Raw genomic sequence first — 13,387 nt, forward strand, 5'->3', positions numbered from 1 at the left:
AGCCAATTCCAAGAGTTATTGGATCAGACATGCAAACCAGATGGCACGTGTCCTGCCGGAACAAGCTGCACACGCCAGGTTAGCCCCACTCCAGCATGCCAGAGCCACGTCCATCCGGTCCTCGTCTTCTCTGGGAAGGTGCCAGGTGGGAGTTAAGGCGCCCACCCAACAGATCCAAGGAAATCAAAACAAAAACAGGTGAAAAAAAGCATGATTAGGGACACGCCAGCACCATGCAAGGGACGCGGAACCGCAGCGCAAGGGTCTGGCAATCCAATCCAGGATTAAATACAGAGGGAGGGGCAGGGAGGGAGCAGCAGCATTGTAGATCAGTCACAGCACAGGTCCAGGCCATTTCCAAGCAGCAGGAGTTGAGGTGGCAGCAAGCTGCAGTGCTGGATCAGGCAGCCTTGTCGGGAGCCAGGCGAGCCCAGGGCAGCAGCTGGAGCACACACCTTTGAGGAGAGGGACACGAGTGGCCTTGTCTGCAGCCAGGCCACTGGGCTTCTTCCTGGGCGTCCAGCGGCCCCCTGCATCTGGCACAACCTCTTCCGAAGGAGCATCTTTGTCCTTCATATCATCTTCTACCTCAGCAGGCAGTTTGGCTGCTTCTAGCACGGGCCCGGAATCTTCTCCCTCCTTGGGCTCAGCCTCTTTTTGGGAGACACTTTCAGAAGGCTCTGATGGGGTCACATCCAGACCTCCTTCTCCCCCCAGTGGCTGTTGTTTCTCCTCTTGGTCCTCTCCTGCTTTATGTGACTCAGCTTCAGTCAGAAGTGCCTCTCCTGGGGTGTCTCTGAGGACATCTTTGGACTTGTTTTCTCCATCATGTTCTTCATGAGTCTCCTTGGCTGCTGCTGGACACAAGCCCTTTTCAGGTCCCAGTGAAACACGATGATCCACAAGGGAAGGCAAACCTTGCTCAGAAGTTTCATCAATATCCCGGTCCTGATCTCTCTCCCGTCCGCTGGAATCTTCTTTTAACGGGGCTCTGGCACACAAAGGAGATGGTCCATCTTTATGGTCACCTGTGCCACCTGCTCCTGCCAGACCCTCCGTGCGCACGCCACGGCCCAGCTCTGGCTCCACACCGACGCCTTCTCTGCCTCCCTGATCCCACAACTCACTGCTGCCTTCGGATGCTCCAGAGCCTTGGTACATATCCAGGGGTATTGGGATGGTGACCTCAATTCTGGTGGGAGCTGCTGCCGGGGCCTTTGTTTCACGCGACAGAGGCGGCTGCTGAAGCCCCGCTCCCTGCTCTGGGGGCTGGCTGGCACCTTTTACTGCCTCTCCCACACACTCCTGAGGGCCAGGCTGGAGCTTTGGAGAGCTCGGCTCGCCTGGAGTTGAAGACGTGGGGTATGAAGCATGGGCAAGAGATTAGCACAGGCATGTCAAACATCACGTAACATGAGAGATTCAGGATTTCTACCGGCAGTCGAGAGAGAAAAGCAAGTCCCACCCCGCCCCACTGAACAGACAACTCACTCCCACAGTGGCTTTTGCCCTCGAAGAAACTCTGATCCCCACAGGAATCAGGAACAGCGACAGCCACAGCACATGGGAGACCAGATTCCTGCCTGGACCCGGCTCGGAGGAGGCCAGGTTCACCCTGCACTCCATGAGCTGGTTTAGCTGTAGAGGTTTCCAAAAGCCAAGAACATTCCCATTTTCCCTAACACCACTGGACCATCAGTTTGCTGCTCAGTGCCCACCTCTTCTTGCCTCAAGGGCCTGGGCAAGGGCCAGAGCCCTGTCCTCCTTCCTGACTTTTTGAGCACTGATCAGGTAAAGAGCCTAAACCAGAGCCCTGAGATCACGACTGTGGCTTTGGTAGAATAACAAACAAGACTAAAACGAGAATAGATGAAGTCGAGACCAACTTGGTCTTTCATCAGTGTCCTCCCCATTTTAAGAGAATATCACAATTAAGTGAAACAACCAAACAAAGACCTCGTACGTGACAGCTGAAAGATCCCAGGACAGGACAGAAGGGGCTTAGCAAAAATCTGGTGAGAAACAGCACTAAAGCCAGGGCAGAGAGAAGAGAGAACTTCAAGCCCCTGCACTAACAACCCTGATTTCTTTTTTATAGTGGTGCCACTATTTCATATCTAGAAGAGCTGACAGTGCAAAAACCACTGGCCAGGCAAGTAAAGGTTTTATTCTAACTGCAGGGAGCAGAGTGCACAGAACTGTGCTCATCTGTGTGTGGAAAGCAACAACAACCTGAATTCCACCCTGAGCTGAGAAGGCAAAGATCTATTTACTTCTGTAAAAGACATGGATGTCTAAATGCACTAATGGAGCCACAAGGAGGAAAGACACTGCCCAACTGGAGGGATTTGTTGTGTTTACTGCACAGGAAACTACTTCACAACATGGCTTTTCACTAAGATTTTAAACAGTGCACTAAATTAGGGCTGTGGTGTACAGTGCAGGCAGGACAGAAACATCACGGCGAGTCTCAACCCCTCAGTCTGCCCCATGGAATTAAGCCAGCACTGGGGGCTTTGGGAAAACCAATTTTCCATCAAGTCTGAACTGAGCAGAGTCAAGAGAAGCTTTCCAGGTCCAAATGGTCCCTGGATAATTTTCAGCTCACCTAAGCAGGCATGTAATTAATGCTGTTGAGAACACTCGCTGCCCACTGTGCCTGGCTTTGTCACTCACATTCCCCAAGACTGGGATGAGGAGAAAAATCCCATAATGTTAAAGTCAGGGTATCAGCGAGTAGGTTTGAGTCATGTTTTACATTAGAAAGACACAATAATTAAACAGTGCACTAGTTTCACGTGTGACACGCAGGGCCCACACTGCCTCTGCTCAATCTGAGCAGTTCCTCAGGTCATGGCACATCCCAGCTCTGTCCATCAGCTCTTCCAGCCTGGAGAATGCCCTGGTTTTGCAACTGGACAAACAAGCACCATGACTTTGGCCATCTGAGATGGAAATCTGGTGCATGAGAAGCTGCAACTCCCTGAAATGATTGTGTTGGAACATTCCAAGCGTGTACGACCCTCCTCTGTCAGGAACAGGGAGAACTGCACAGCTGCTGTGCAGGGCAGAGCATTTCCTCACAGAAGAAAATTCCCAAGCCACCACCAACCAGTTGCACACGTGGGCAGCAACAACTGGTCCCAGCAACAGACGATTCACCCACCTTGAGTGGCGTCTCCTGCAGCGTGATCCTCCAGGTTGGGAGTGGCTCCTACCCCCGCCTCTTCAGCTGCTCCCAGGTCGGAAAAAGAAGGGGAAAAACATGATCAAAACAAGTTTAAGCATGTGCCTGGAGAATGAATTCACCTCTCTGCCGAGGCTGCCCATCAGAATGGGCAGGATCTCTGCTGTACCACGAGCAGGGCAGTATCAGAAAGCAAATCTCCCCACACCGATGATGGATCTGTGTACAGCCTGTGCTGTACAGACCAGAGAAGTGTTTCACCAACTTCCATATCCTAAATGGCAGGTTAGTACAAGCTCTTCCAGGCAGAAAACAGGCTGTTAAGGAACAAGGAAACTTGTGGATTTAAATCCCTCTTCTACCCCACCTGGCCTTCATGTGGCCAGCAGCACTCCCATGAATGTCTCTTACCTGAGCTCACCTTCTTGGTGTCTGTGACCAACCTGTGAACCCTGCCAAGGCTGTGTGAGACCAGTAATTCCAAGCCTGATACAAATCTAGAGAAATCCTGAACTTCAGGACTACTGGTACATCAGAGAAGCACGGTTTTCTTCACAGTGATGATGGTTTGTCTCCATCAGCATTTTTTCAATTTATTCTGTGACTACTTTCAAACCAGCTTAAACAATTATATTTGTATGTCACAGTTCTCCAGTCAAACCAGGACTTTCTCTGTTTTCCCCATTTTTTTCCAAGCAGTTCAGGACACACACACTGGCTCCCTGGGACAGTCAGATCTTGCACCAGAGCCTCCATGTTTCAGCCCAGGGCTCCACCAGCAGCTCGGGGACTGGATGCAGGACAGAAATTTCACTGCTGTGAGCTTGTTTCAGTGCCTGGCAGTGGCAGAAGCCCTTTTCCACCCACTACCTTTCTCAGGTCCTGCCTGATGCTTCCAGGGAAAGCCACTGGCTATGGCACAGAGGACACGTCCTCATTTTTCGCACACAGATCTGCCCTCCCAGATCCTGCTCTCTCTCACACACAGCACTGCCACAGTCACTCCCTGCTCTGCCTCTGAAAGGCCCCATCCTTCCATGGAAAACCAGGCCCAGGTGCAGTGATTCCCCACAGGGCATTCAGGCTGAATTAGTCACTTCACTTCCTCTGCATTATCCTTAAAAGCACTGCTGCAGTGGCCTGGTTTTCACCTGCCACTGCAAAGACACCCGCGAGGGCTGGGCAGAGCCCAAGGGCCTGCGGAGACCAGCGGCGAGGGGCTGCTGGCACAGGGGCAGGAATGACCCGGATCTGCAGGTACAGCCTGGGGGTGGGAGCCAAAGCCACCGCAGAGACACCAGACAGAAGGATTGTCAGATGTGGAGCAGAGAAAGAGAGAAGAAAAGGCTGCGAGTTTCCCCCAGGATGGGGAAGGCAAGAGGACAATTTAAGTGAGGAATTACTTGGAGAAGAAGGAAGCAGCATCGGAAGCAGCGTCCCTGTGAGAGGTTTTGTGGTGTTGTCTCACAGCACCGACCAGTCCAACTCTCTGCTCTGTCTGCATCAAGAGATGAAGCTGCACCTTGGTCTCCCTCACCTGTGGTTCCTTCTGGGATCTCCCCGTGCTGTTCCGCACCACCCTGATCCTCGTGGTCTCCTTCCTCCACTAAAGGTGCTGTGGCATCTGAAAAACAACACAGCTTTCACACAGCTGTTGAGAGGCAAAGCCTTCTGGAGGCCACGATGTGCCTGAAGAACTTTCTGTTCAGAGAAGCACTCGGCTCCCTCCCTTGAGCCAATGGAGCTTGTGGAGGGAACAACCGAGCACGACACAGCAAAGCCAGAACCACAGGGACACCATGAGCTGCCCCCTGCCACACAATGTGCCACAATGGGCTCCCTATGCTTCTGAGGGCTTTGCCTTTTTGTCCAAAAATCCACAGCTAAAAGCAGCCACTGGTGCCTGATGCACAGGCACAGCAACCCTGCATGGGGACTAGGCTGCTCTGGAGCAGGACAGAGCAACTCCCACAGGACACCTTCATAAAACACCCCACTGTGGCTGCATCATGTTCTGGGACAGACAGACACCTGGCTCCACCTACCAGAGGGGTTTCTGCTCATCCTGACAGTCCCAATCCAACTGGAAAGCAGGATACCATCCCCTCCTGCACCAACCAGGTTTTATGTCCCGATTTCTTGAGGCACTTTCCAGACAATCAGTCAGCCCACGCCTCCAGCAGGACAGGGCTGGACTGCTTGGCATCTCTGCCCACCATTCCTTCCTTTCAGAACAATTTTGCAAGCTAAAGCCTCTACCTCAAGTCTCCAAAGGCAGATACTCGGGATTAAAGCAGCCAGAGGAACGCAAAAAGTGAAGGTAATTACAACAGTGAACAAGTCTCTGGACCATTCTGGAATTAGTGTCTTTCTACCCACAAGGCATTCAGGGCTCGGGGAGCACAGTGACACAAACCTGTGTCACACAACACAGGACTGCTCCTGGCTGCACTGCCGGGACCTTGCATTGCCCGTGTAAGAAGTCTGCAGGAAACAAACCACAAGCAACTTCCTGAGGTGTAATGAACACTTCACCTTTCTTGCTTTCCAGCCCACTCTCCACCTTTAAAGCTCATTATCTCATTCTGCAGCATGGCAAACACCACTAGTGACAAGACTAATGAAGAGCATTTTCTCCTCCTGAGAAACCCCACCAGGACACAGCACAGGGAGTCTGTGGCAAGGTTTACCACGACCCCATCCATCATGGTTTCAAAGCAGAAAGTCAAAGAGCTCCCACCTTCTGTAGTTGGGGTGCTCTTAGCATCAGATGTTTCAGAAACAGGCTCATCCGATCCGTCATCGACTGGTATCTGAAGGGGATAGCCTGGAAAACATTCAAATACTTACAACAAGTCCTTGGCTATGAACTGGGGCCTGGGGGTTACCGACTCTGATTGCCCAGATCCACAGCAGCAAAAAGCTGCCGCTGGAGAGTAAAAACCACCTGAACTAAAAGCAAGCAAAGCGTGAAAATGCCAACCAAAAGCACCAGTGTCACCACCAAAAGGAACAAGCGGAAACCCATCAGCAAAAGAAAAGCCCAGTGAACTGGACAGGCAGAAACAGCAAAGCATGGCACAAGCAGGCAAGGAGATCTCAGCAACGTAAGGAGGAAAGATGTGCAGCTTCCGAGTCACTCTTGTCCTCTCCCTCCCAGAGCAGGCTGAGCACTCCCAGGACTGCAAACCAGCCCGTGTTTGTAACGGGCTCAGTGCAGGACAACATTCTGTGCCAAGAAGCGGTGGCAAAAGTCTTCTGGAAGAGCAGGGCAAGAGGCACAAGTCTCCTCTCAGCAAGGCTGCGGGCAAATCAAATGAGAGCTGGGAAAACGGGTTTGGAAAAGAAGAAGCGAAATCCCTGGGAACCTGTGATGTGTGAAACAAGCTGAGAGGAGCTATCGGACCGCAATGCGCTACAGGGCCCGGGATGAATGGATGCTGTGGACGCTCTCCAGGACGGAGGCCATCCATTTATCTGGTGTAAGAGGTGTCCAAAGCACCTCAAGAAAAGGAAATTAAGATGATGTTTATATGGAGCATAGCCAGGAGTGAGTCCCACCAGGTTTGCTGGCGCTGTGCGGGTTTCCAAGCTCAATTGCGGAGCATGGCGGAATGAGAAAGGAAAAGCTTCTGGAGAAATGCAGGTCTGAAATATGGTGAGGAAGACTCTGGCATGGCCCCCACTCCCAGAGCTCTCTGTTCAGTTGTCCCCGTGTCCCTGTGCAGGTGAGGAAAGCAGGCAGCAAGCAGCATCCTTGAGCTGTGACCCCAAATAAAAACAGTGCTGTGTTTTCATAGCAAACTGAGGAGTGAACACAAACACACACTTGCAAAGCTGCAGCAGTGGGATCACCCCCAGTCTGGATACCAGGGGTTGTTCTGCTCGTGCTGGACAATGATGTCCACAAGCAGCATTCTCCTACGACTGTGAATGCTGGAGCATCTGCTGGGCTCCCCACGGCGCACTGGCTGCAGCCAGCTGACCCACAGTGTCCTTCCACACACACACAGAAGGCTGTCCCCAAGGACCCCTCGTACCACCACGCTGCTCTCCCTCTCCCCACTGAGCTCAGCAGTGGGCCAGGCAGGTCCTTCCACCACCTCCTGGACGTGCTCACCTGATGAGAAGTGTTTTTCCTGGCCAGGTGCGTGATCCTCCATCATGGTGATGTCCTGAGGCTGCTCTGCCACCTCTCAGCAAAGGTACCTGAAAAGAAGAGTAAAAACTAAGACCTATTAGGCAAAACCTGACACAACAGGAGCAAAGGGAAGGTCTGGTCATTCATTCCTGCACAAGCAAAAGCATGTGCCAGTCACTGCATCCCTCACAACAAACATACAGGCAACTCCTGCCAGCTGCATTCAAATTCCACCGGTATTTAAGATGCCCCAAGCAAAATAACCATCCTAATGCACTCAGGACACTGCTCTGACACAGTTTTGCCCCAGGAGATCCTTGGGAGCATCAGGCCAAGTGCTGACAGACTCCTGGTGCATGCTCCAAACTCTGCGTTTCCCACTTTATTCAGCGTCCCTGCTGGTGAGGTGTGATGCTGCTGTGGGAAGGGATTCCTTCCATCCCTATGGATACACCCAGCAGGGATACACAGCTACAACAATACACTCATCATCTTAAAAGCCATTCAAAAGTGACATATGGGGGGAAACCAGGACTCTCCAGAGATGGACTCAGGACTCTTGGAGGAGAAGGTCTCACTTGGTTGTGGCAGTGAGAGGACAGCACAACCCCTGCTTTAACCCCAAACCCTTCCTGCAGGGCTCAGAAAGCCCCACCACGGTGCAGAGCAAAGCAAACAGGTCTGGACAGCGGGGTGGAAGCAGAAAGGTACCAAATCTGAATCGTTTTCCTAAACTGCATCGATCTGCAAAAGGAAATGAAGTCTCCAACAACCATTATCTGCCCCACAACACAGGGCCCTGCTCTCCATGCTGGATGGACAGACAGTGCTTTTAGCTGGCTTCCTAAGAGCTGATATAATTACAGCCACTGGCAGTGATTAATAATCAGCTATTAGTGTGATCACATGTTTGCCATGACTGTCAGGGACGAATGAATCCAGCAATGGAGCTCAGGTTACCAGCAGCAAGGAGGAAACTTGTGGGTTTGTCTGCTGGCAATAAATTAACTGGATGTATGGAACCACACAAGAGAAACTCCAGGGCCAGCAACCAGATCTCTCACCCAGCTTTTTTTAAGCCTTAGCAAGATGACTCTGCAATTTAATTACCGCCTTAGACAGCTACAAAGCCATTTGACAGGACTGGAGAACTCGCCCTGGAATGAAATCACCCATTAAAATGGAGGTATAAAATAGGAAAAAATTAAGTATCTAATTTTTGCTCTAATTGGTGGGCTGTAATTATTTGGACATATGGCTGCCCTCCTCCCAGTGCTCAAAGGATCATATTGATTATATCCAGACCTCATCTGGCTGGTGCTTGATATTATTTACAGCACTGAAATACTAAAATAAAGTGTTAAACTAGTGCAGGGGCCACAAAAGCAGCCTAGGCACAAACATGAGTGTAAAATGAGACAGAAATGGGCTGCTTTGGTGTGTTTGTGCACGCACACAAGAGTGACCTCTCTGCCCCAAACACACACATGGGACTGGGCACAGCAGTTTTCCCAACGCACTGCCCTGTCTTTGGCAGGAAAACGTGGATGGCAGGAGCAGTCCCTGCCCCCTCACCAGTGGTGATCCCCTCCCAGCCACACTCTGTTCACTACACACCTCCCCACAGTAACACCTTTGCTTCCCAGCTGCACATCCAGAGCAAAACACTCACAGATCTGCCGTGCTGCGTTTACGTGAGGCTGTTTCCTTACTCTGCCTCCTTTCCTCTCTTTCTCCGACATGTTTTTTTGGAGAAGGGCAGTTAAGTGTCTCCCCACTTGCCTCTGGACAACGATTTCCCAGGGCACCATCCAGAGGGGACTCCGTGTGGAAGGTTTGCCCGCTGGCTCCATGGACAGCATCCGACACGGGGAGGACCTTCCCCTTCTCCTGGGCATGCAGGGGTGCAGCCCTGGCGCTGCAGCAGCGGCCGTGATTCAGCACAGGCTGGCGGAGCTGCTGCAGGGCAGGGCTGGCTGTCACCTGCTTCCACTGACCAGCCAGTGCCAGGCCTTTCCAGCACAAAGGAGCGGCCGGGGCTGTGCAGGGGAGCTGGGGATGCTGTTCTCTGCCTGCGCTGCTCAGGGACAGGCAGGGCCAGCCCCCACTCCCACCATGGCACGGCAGGATGCAGCTAAGGGGCCCAGGAGGATGCAGCCATTAATTTTTCAGATACAAGAGAGAAAGAGCTGCCTTTCTGTTAGAGGGAAAAAAGCACGAGCAAAAGGCACGAAGGTCCATCAATAAAACACTCAGCGGGACCCTGGGAGCACCTCAAACCCGGCTGCACCTTAGGGAATGCCCCGAGTGCCCGTTCATTGCGGAGCAGAAGCACCTCCCAGCAGATGAAGCACGATGTCCTCCCTCTGCTCCTGCAGAGTCCCTCTGTGCCTGAGCCACCGTGAGCAGCGTCCGTGGTGGGGAACAAAACCACCTCCAACAGGCACGAGCCAAGGGACAGGGAGGGAGGGAAGGTCTCAGCTTTGCCTTGGGTTTTCACTCAGGTAATGAATTCATATGACCAAAGAGAATTTAAATCTTATTTAAATGACATATTCTAGATTTGAATTCTCAAAGATGGTCTGAAAATTCTGAAAGAAGTCCATAATGATAATCCTGTTTGTTTTTCCTTTTGAGTGGGGGAAGGGGAAATCCCTCTTAGGGAAAAACATAACATCAAGGGGAAAAAAAATTCTAAAATATTCTTAAAAGTGTAAAACCAGCCCCGCCTTGAAGCAATGGTTCAGTGATGCATAATTAGAGCAAAGAAAGCTGTACAAAGATAAACTTGAACAGCACCCTCTGCATGGCAGATAAAGCACAAACCCTCCGAAGAACCTTATCCATCCCCAGCAGAACTATTCTCCTTAACCAGGGACACTATCTAAAAAGCAACAGCCTATCCCATAATTAACAGCTCCTCCAAACCTCGTGTCTTCCAGACCTGAAGCCCGGCTGGCAGGAGGAGAGGCCTTGGAGGAGTCATTGGAGCTGTGCACCCACTCGGGAGGCAAAGCTTTTGTTGCCAGGAGCAGGAGCAGGAGCCCAATCTCAGCCCACCAGCACCACTGAGCCCTCAGCATCCCCTGGCTTGCCCAGGAGCGGAGTTTAACTGGTGAGAGCCCGGCCAGCTCCTCTCGTTCCCACCCTCCCACCCATCGGATTGACGCCACCAATGCTCTTGTTTCAACCCCCTGCTGCAGACAGGGACACCTTCCACTAGAACAGGTGGCTCAGAGCTCCATCCAACCTGGCCTTGAACGCTTCCAAGGATCACAGAATCCTGGAATGGTTTGAGTTGGAAGGGACCTCAAAGCCCATCCTATCTCACCCCTGCCATGGGCAGGGACACCTTCCACTGTCCCAGGCTGCTCCAAGCCCTATCCAACCTGGCCTTGGACACTTCCAGGGATTCACGGGCAGCCACAGCCTCTCTGGGCACCGTGTGCCAGGGCCTGCCCACCTTCACAGGGAATAATATCCTCCTAATATCTAATCCAAACCTACTCACTTAGTTTGAATCCATTTCCCTTGTCCTGTCGCTGCTGGCCCTTGTAAAAAGTCTCTCTTCCCTGTGTTTCCTGTAGGCCCCTTCAGGCACTGGAAGGCCACAATTAGGTCACCCCAAAGCTTCTCTTTGTACCCAGCCCCATGTCCAGCCTGCAGCAGCAGTTCCTGCCCAGTCACGGGCTGAGCACAGTCAGGACACATCTCACCAGCACAACACCACAGCAGAGCCCCTGTCCTGCAGCCACTCGGGTGAGCCCCAGGAAATCCCACACAAAGCCTCCAGCACCTTCTGCCTGGGAAGATTCAGAGCCCAAATTAAGCCAGGCAGCCCAAACTCTTAATCCTCTGGCAAAAAGTTTCCCTGCAGTGAAAGGCAAATGAATCCAGGGCTGTGAACAACGTGAAAACAACGAGCGGAGCGGGGAGAGGGACGATGGCGAGCACCCAGCTGCGCTGCGGGGCTGCTCAGCCTCGCGTGATCTGTGCCGGACAGCATCACCAGCGCTGCCACAAAGGAGCACCAAACAGCTCCCCGCAGCCCCTCCGGTGCCAGGGGATGATGTTCCGCCCAGAGAAGCGGGTCAGCAGCTGGCCCCCCTCGCCATGGGCACAGCCCAAGGGACACGGCCGGGGACCGTCCCCGGGCAGAGCAGGGGAGAGCCTGGACCCGCAGCGATGGCAACTGCGCAGCGCCCGGGATCACGAGGCCGGGAGCAGAGGCTCGCTTTACACACATCCCGGTCCCAAAATAAACCGGCGTTGGCAGCGCTGTCTGCGGGTGGGTGCGGGGGCTCCTGCGGCACGTGGGTAAGAAAATACAGGAAAAGGGACATTTCGGCAGAAGGGAGTATCGCCTTGGGAGATACTGGCTGGATTTGCACACCCTGGGACTCACCAGTGAGCCCAGCCGAGCAGCTCCACCCTTCAAGCCAGCCACAAAACACCCAAGAGATCACCCAGGTAACTCCCAGACATGGCCAAGCAGAGTCTCTTGGCTACTGTCTTGTGCTCAGCATCTTCCTTCTCTGTTATTTAATCAGAAAGGGCACAAAAGCACTCACTCTTGTTGTTAAAAATGAAAATTCAACAAACACAAGCTAAGTGTTACCTCTGAAAGGTGATCAAACACAAACAGGGCTTTAAAAAAACCATCATTCCATCTGAATTACATAATTAAAACAGAATGACAGCACTGTGAAACAACATCAGTCTGAAAGGCTGTTCATAATTCATAAGCAACTTCCTTTTCATCTCCTTTGTGTACTTCTCCAAGTACTGTTTTTCCCAGAAGCTGACAGAGGAAGGAATATGGACGATGATCTCATTAATTGCAGGCACTAATATGCAGTGAGCTGAGAAATTACACGGAATTTCATGATACCTAGTCAAGAGGACAGAAAAACTTCCATTAGGTTCAAAGACAGATGAATACCTCTTGGAGCAATAGAACAGAATCACAAAAGAAATTGTCTAAACAATGCATATTTTTTCTTTTTTCTTTCCACAGTTTTTCCATATTTATTATAGTTTAAGTAACTCCTTGGAGGTCTGAAACTTTTGCCCCTTTCTCCAGGGGCTGGACACTTTCCAGAGACATGAAATGGGTTTGGATTCACAGCAGCACAGCTTTTGGGGCACAGGAGTCTCATCACAGCAGTATGGACATCCATTTTCTTTTCCTGTCACTCATTCCCTTCTCCAAAGTCCCTCTCAGACCAATACAGCCCTTACAAATCAAACCTCTTCACAGCCAAAAGCTCTGTGAGCTACTGCCAGGGGCCACCACGGGGGTCTCCAGGGCAGGCTCGTGGCCAGAGAAAAGCCAAGGAACGCTCACATGCTGATAAGTTCCTCAGGGTTGCTGAGAATTAAACTAACAGAATTTGCCATCCCAAATCAGCTTAGGCCCAGTTCAGCAGCTGCCTCAGAGCAGGGTAGCAATTAGAGACCGGATTATCCAACACAAAACCGCGGCCCACGGCCTGAGCTGCAGGAGACGGGAATGGGTTTGTCCGCATCTCTCTTCTCCGCCCAAATAAAAGGGCACTGCAACTGTGACTGCTCCACCTTCACCTCACCCAAAACCTGAGCACCTCCATGTCCAACTGCAGCATCTCCTGTCACTGAACACATCTTCCTTCCTTGATCTTTCACCCCTTCTTGCTTTCCTTCTCACTTTTGGCCTGGTTTATCTGACCAAGCCAAGCCCAACCTTCCCCAACACCACTGCAGACCCCACCCTTCCCACCCCAGCTTTCCCTGCCAGCTCTCAGAGGGTGTTTAAGGGCAGCCACGGCCCAGGGAGGTGCTGGCACTCCAGATCACCCAGCTCATTCCATAATATGATGCAAAAATCAGGCTGTCCCTAAGTCCACTAACTTTAGCTAGATAAGAGCTCTGATCAGAAGGGCTTACATGGCAGCAGAAAAGGAAGCAACAGCAGTTTTAAAGGCTGCCCTGTGTGCTCAGCAGGCTCTTTGTGAGAGAGGGAAGAGAAGCCTCTTTGGCAGGGATTTACCAGGCTGCCTTCAGATTTCTTCCCAACCCCC

General features: G+C 52.0%; 1 protein-coding gene across 24 annotated transcripts in view; it reads right to left on the bottom strand.

Moving 5' to 3' along the window:
* The window catches only part of MAPT (microtubule associated protein tau), a 43,174-nt gene that overhangs the window by 16,717 nt on the left and 13,070 nt on the right, over window positions 1-13,387 (bottom strand). For 11 of the 24 annotated variants that reach the window (XM_032134453.1, XM_032134448.1, XM_032134454.1 and 8 more), the window contains exons 2-6: window positions 7,308-7,396; window positions 5,928-6,014; window positions 4,725-4,811; window positions 3,167-3,232; window positions 456-1,343 (exon numbers count right to left, since the gene is read on the bottom strand). In XM_032134453.1, the coding sequence (XP_031990344.1) occupies window positions 456-1,343; window positions 3,167-3,232; window positions 4,725-4,811; window positions 5,928-6,014; window positions 7,308-7,353 (1,174 nt within the window). In that variant the 5' untranslated portion in view covers window positions 7,354-7,396. The remainder of the gene's footprint in view (window positions 1-455; window positions 1,344-3,166; window positions 3,233-4,724; window positions 4,812-5,927; window positions 6,015-7,307; window positions 7,397-13,387) is intronic. The other 13 variants (XM_032134460.1, XM_032134463.1, XM_032134461.1 and 10 more) reach the window with 5 other exon arrangements.

Source organism: Corvus moneduloides, chromosome 26 (genome assembly GCF_009650955.1).
Source record: "Corvus moneduloides isolate bCorMon1 chromosome 26, bCorMon1.pri, whole genome shotgun sequence".
NCBI lineage: Eukaryota > Metazoa > Chordata > Aves > Passeriformes > Corvidae > Corvus > Corvus moneduloides.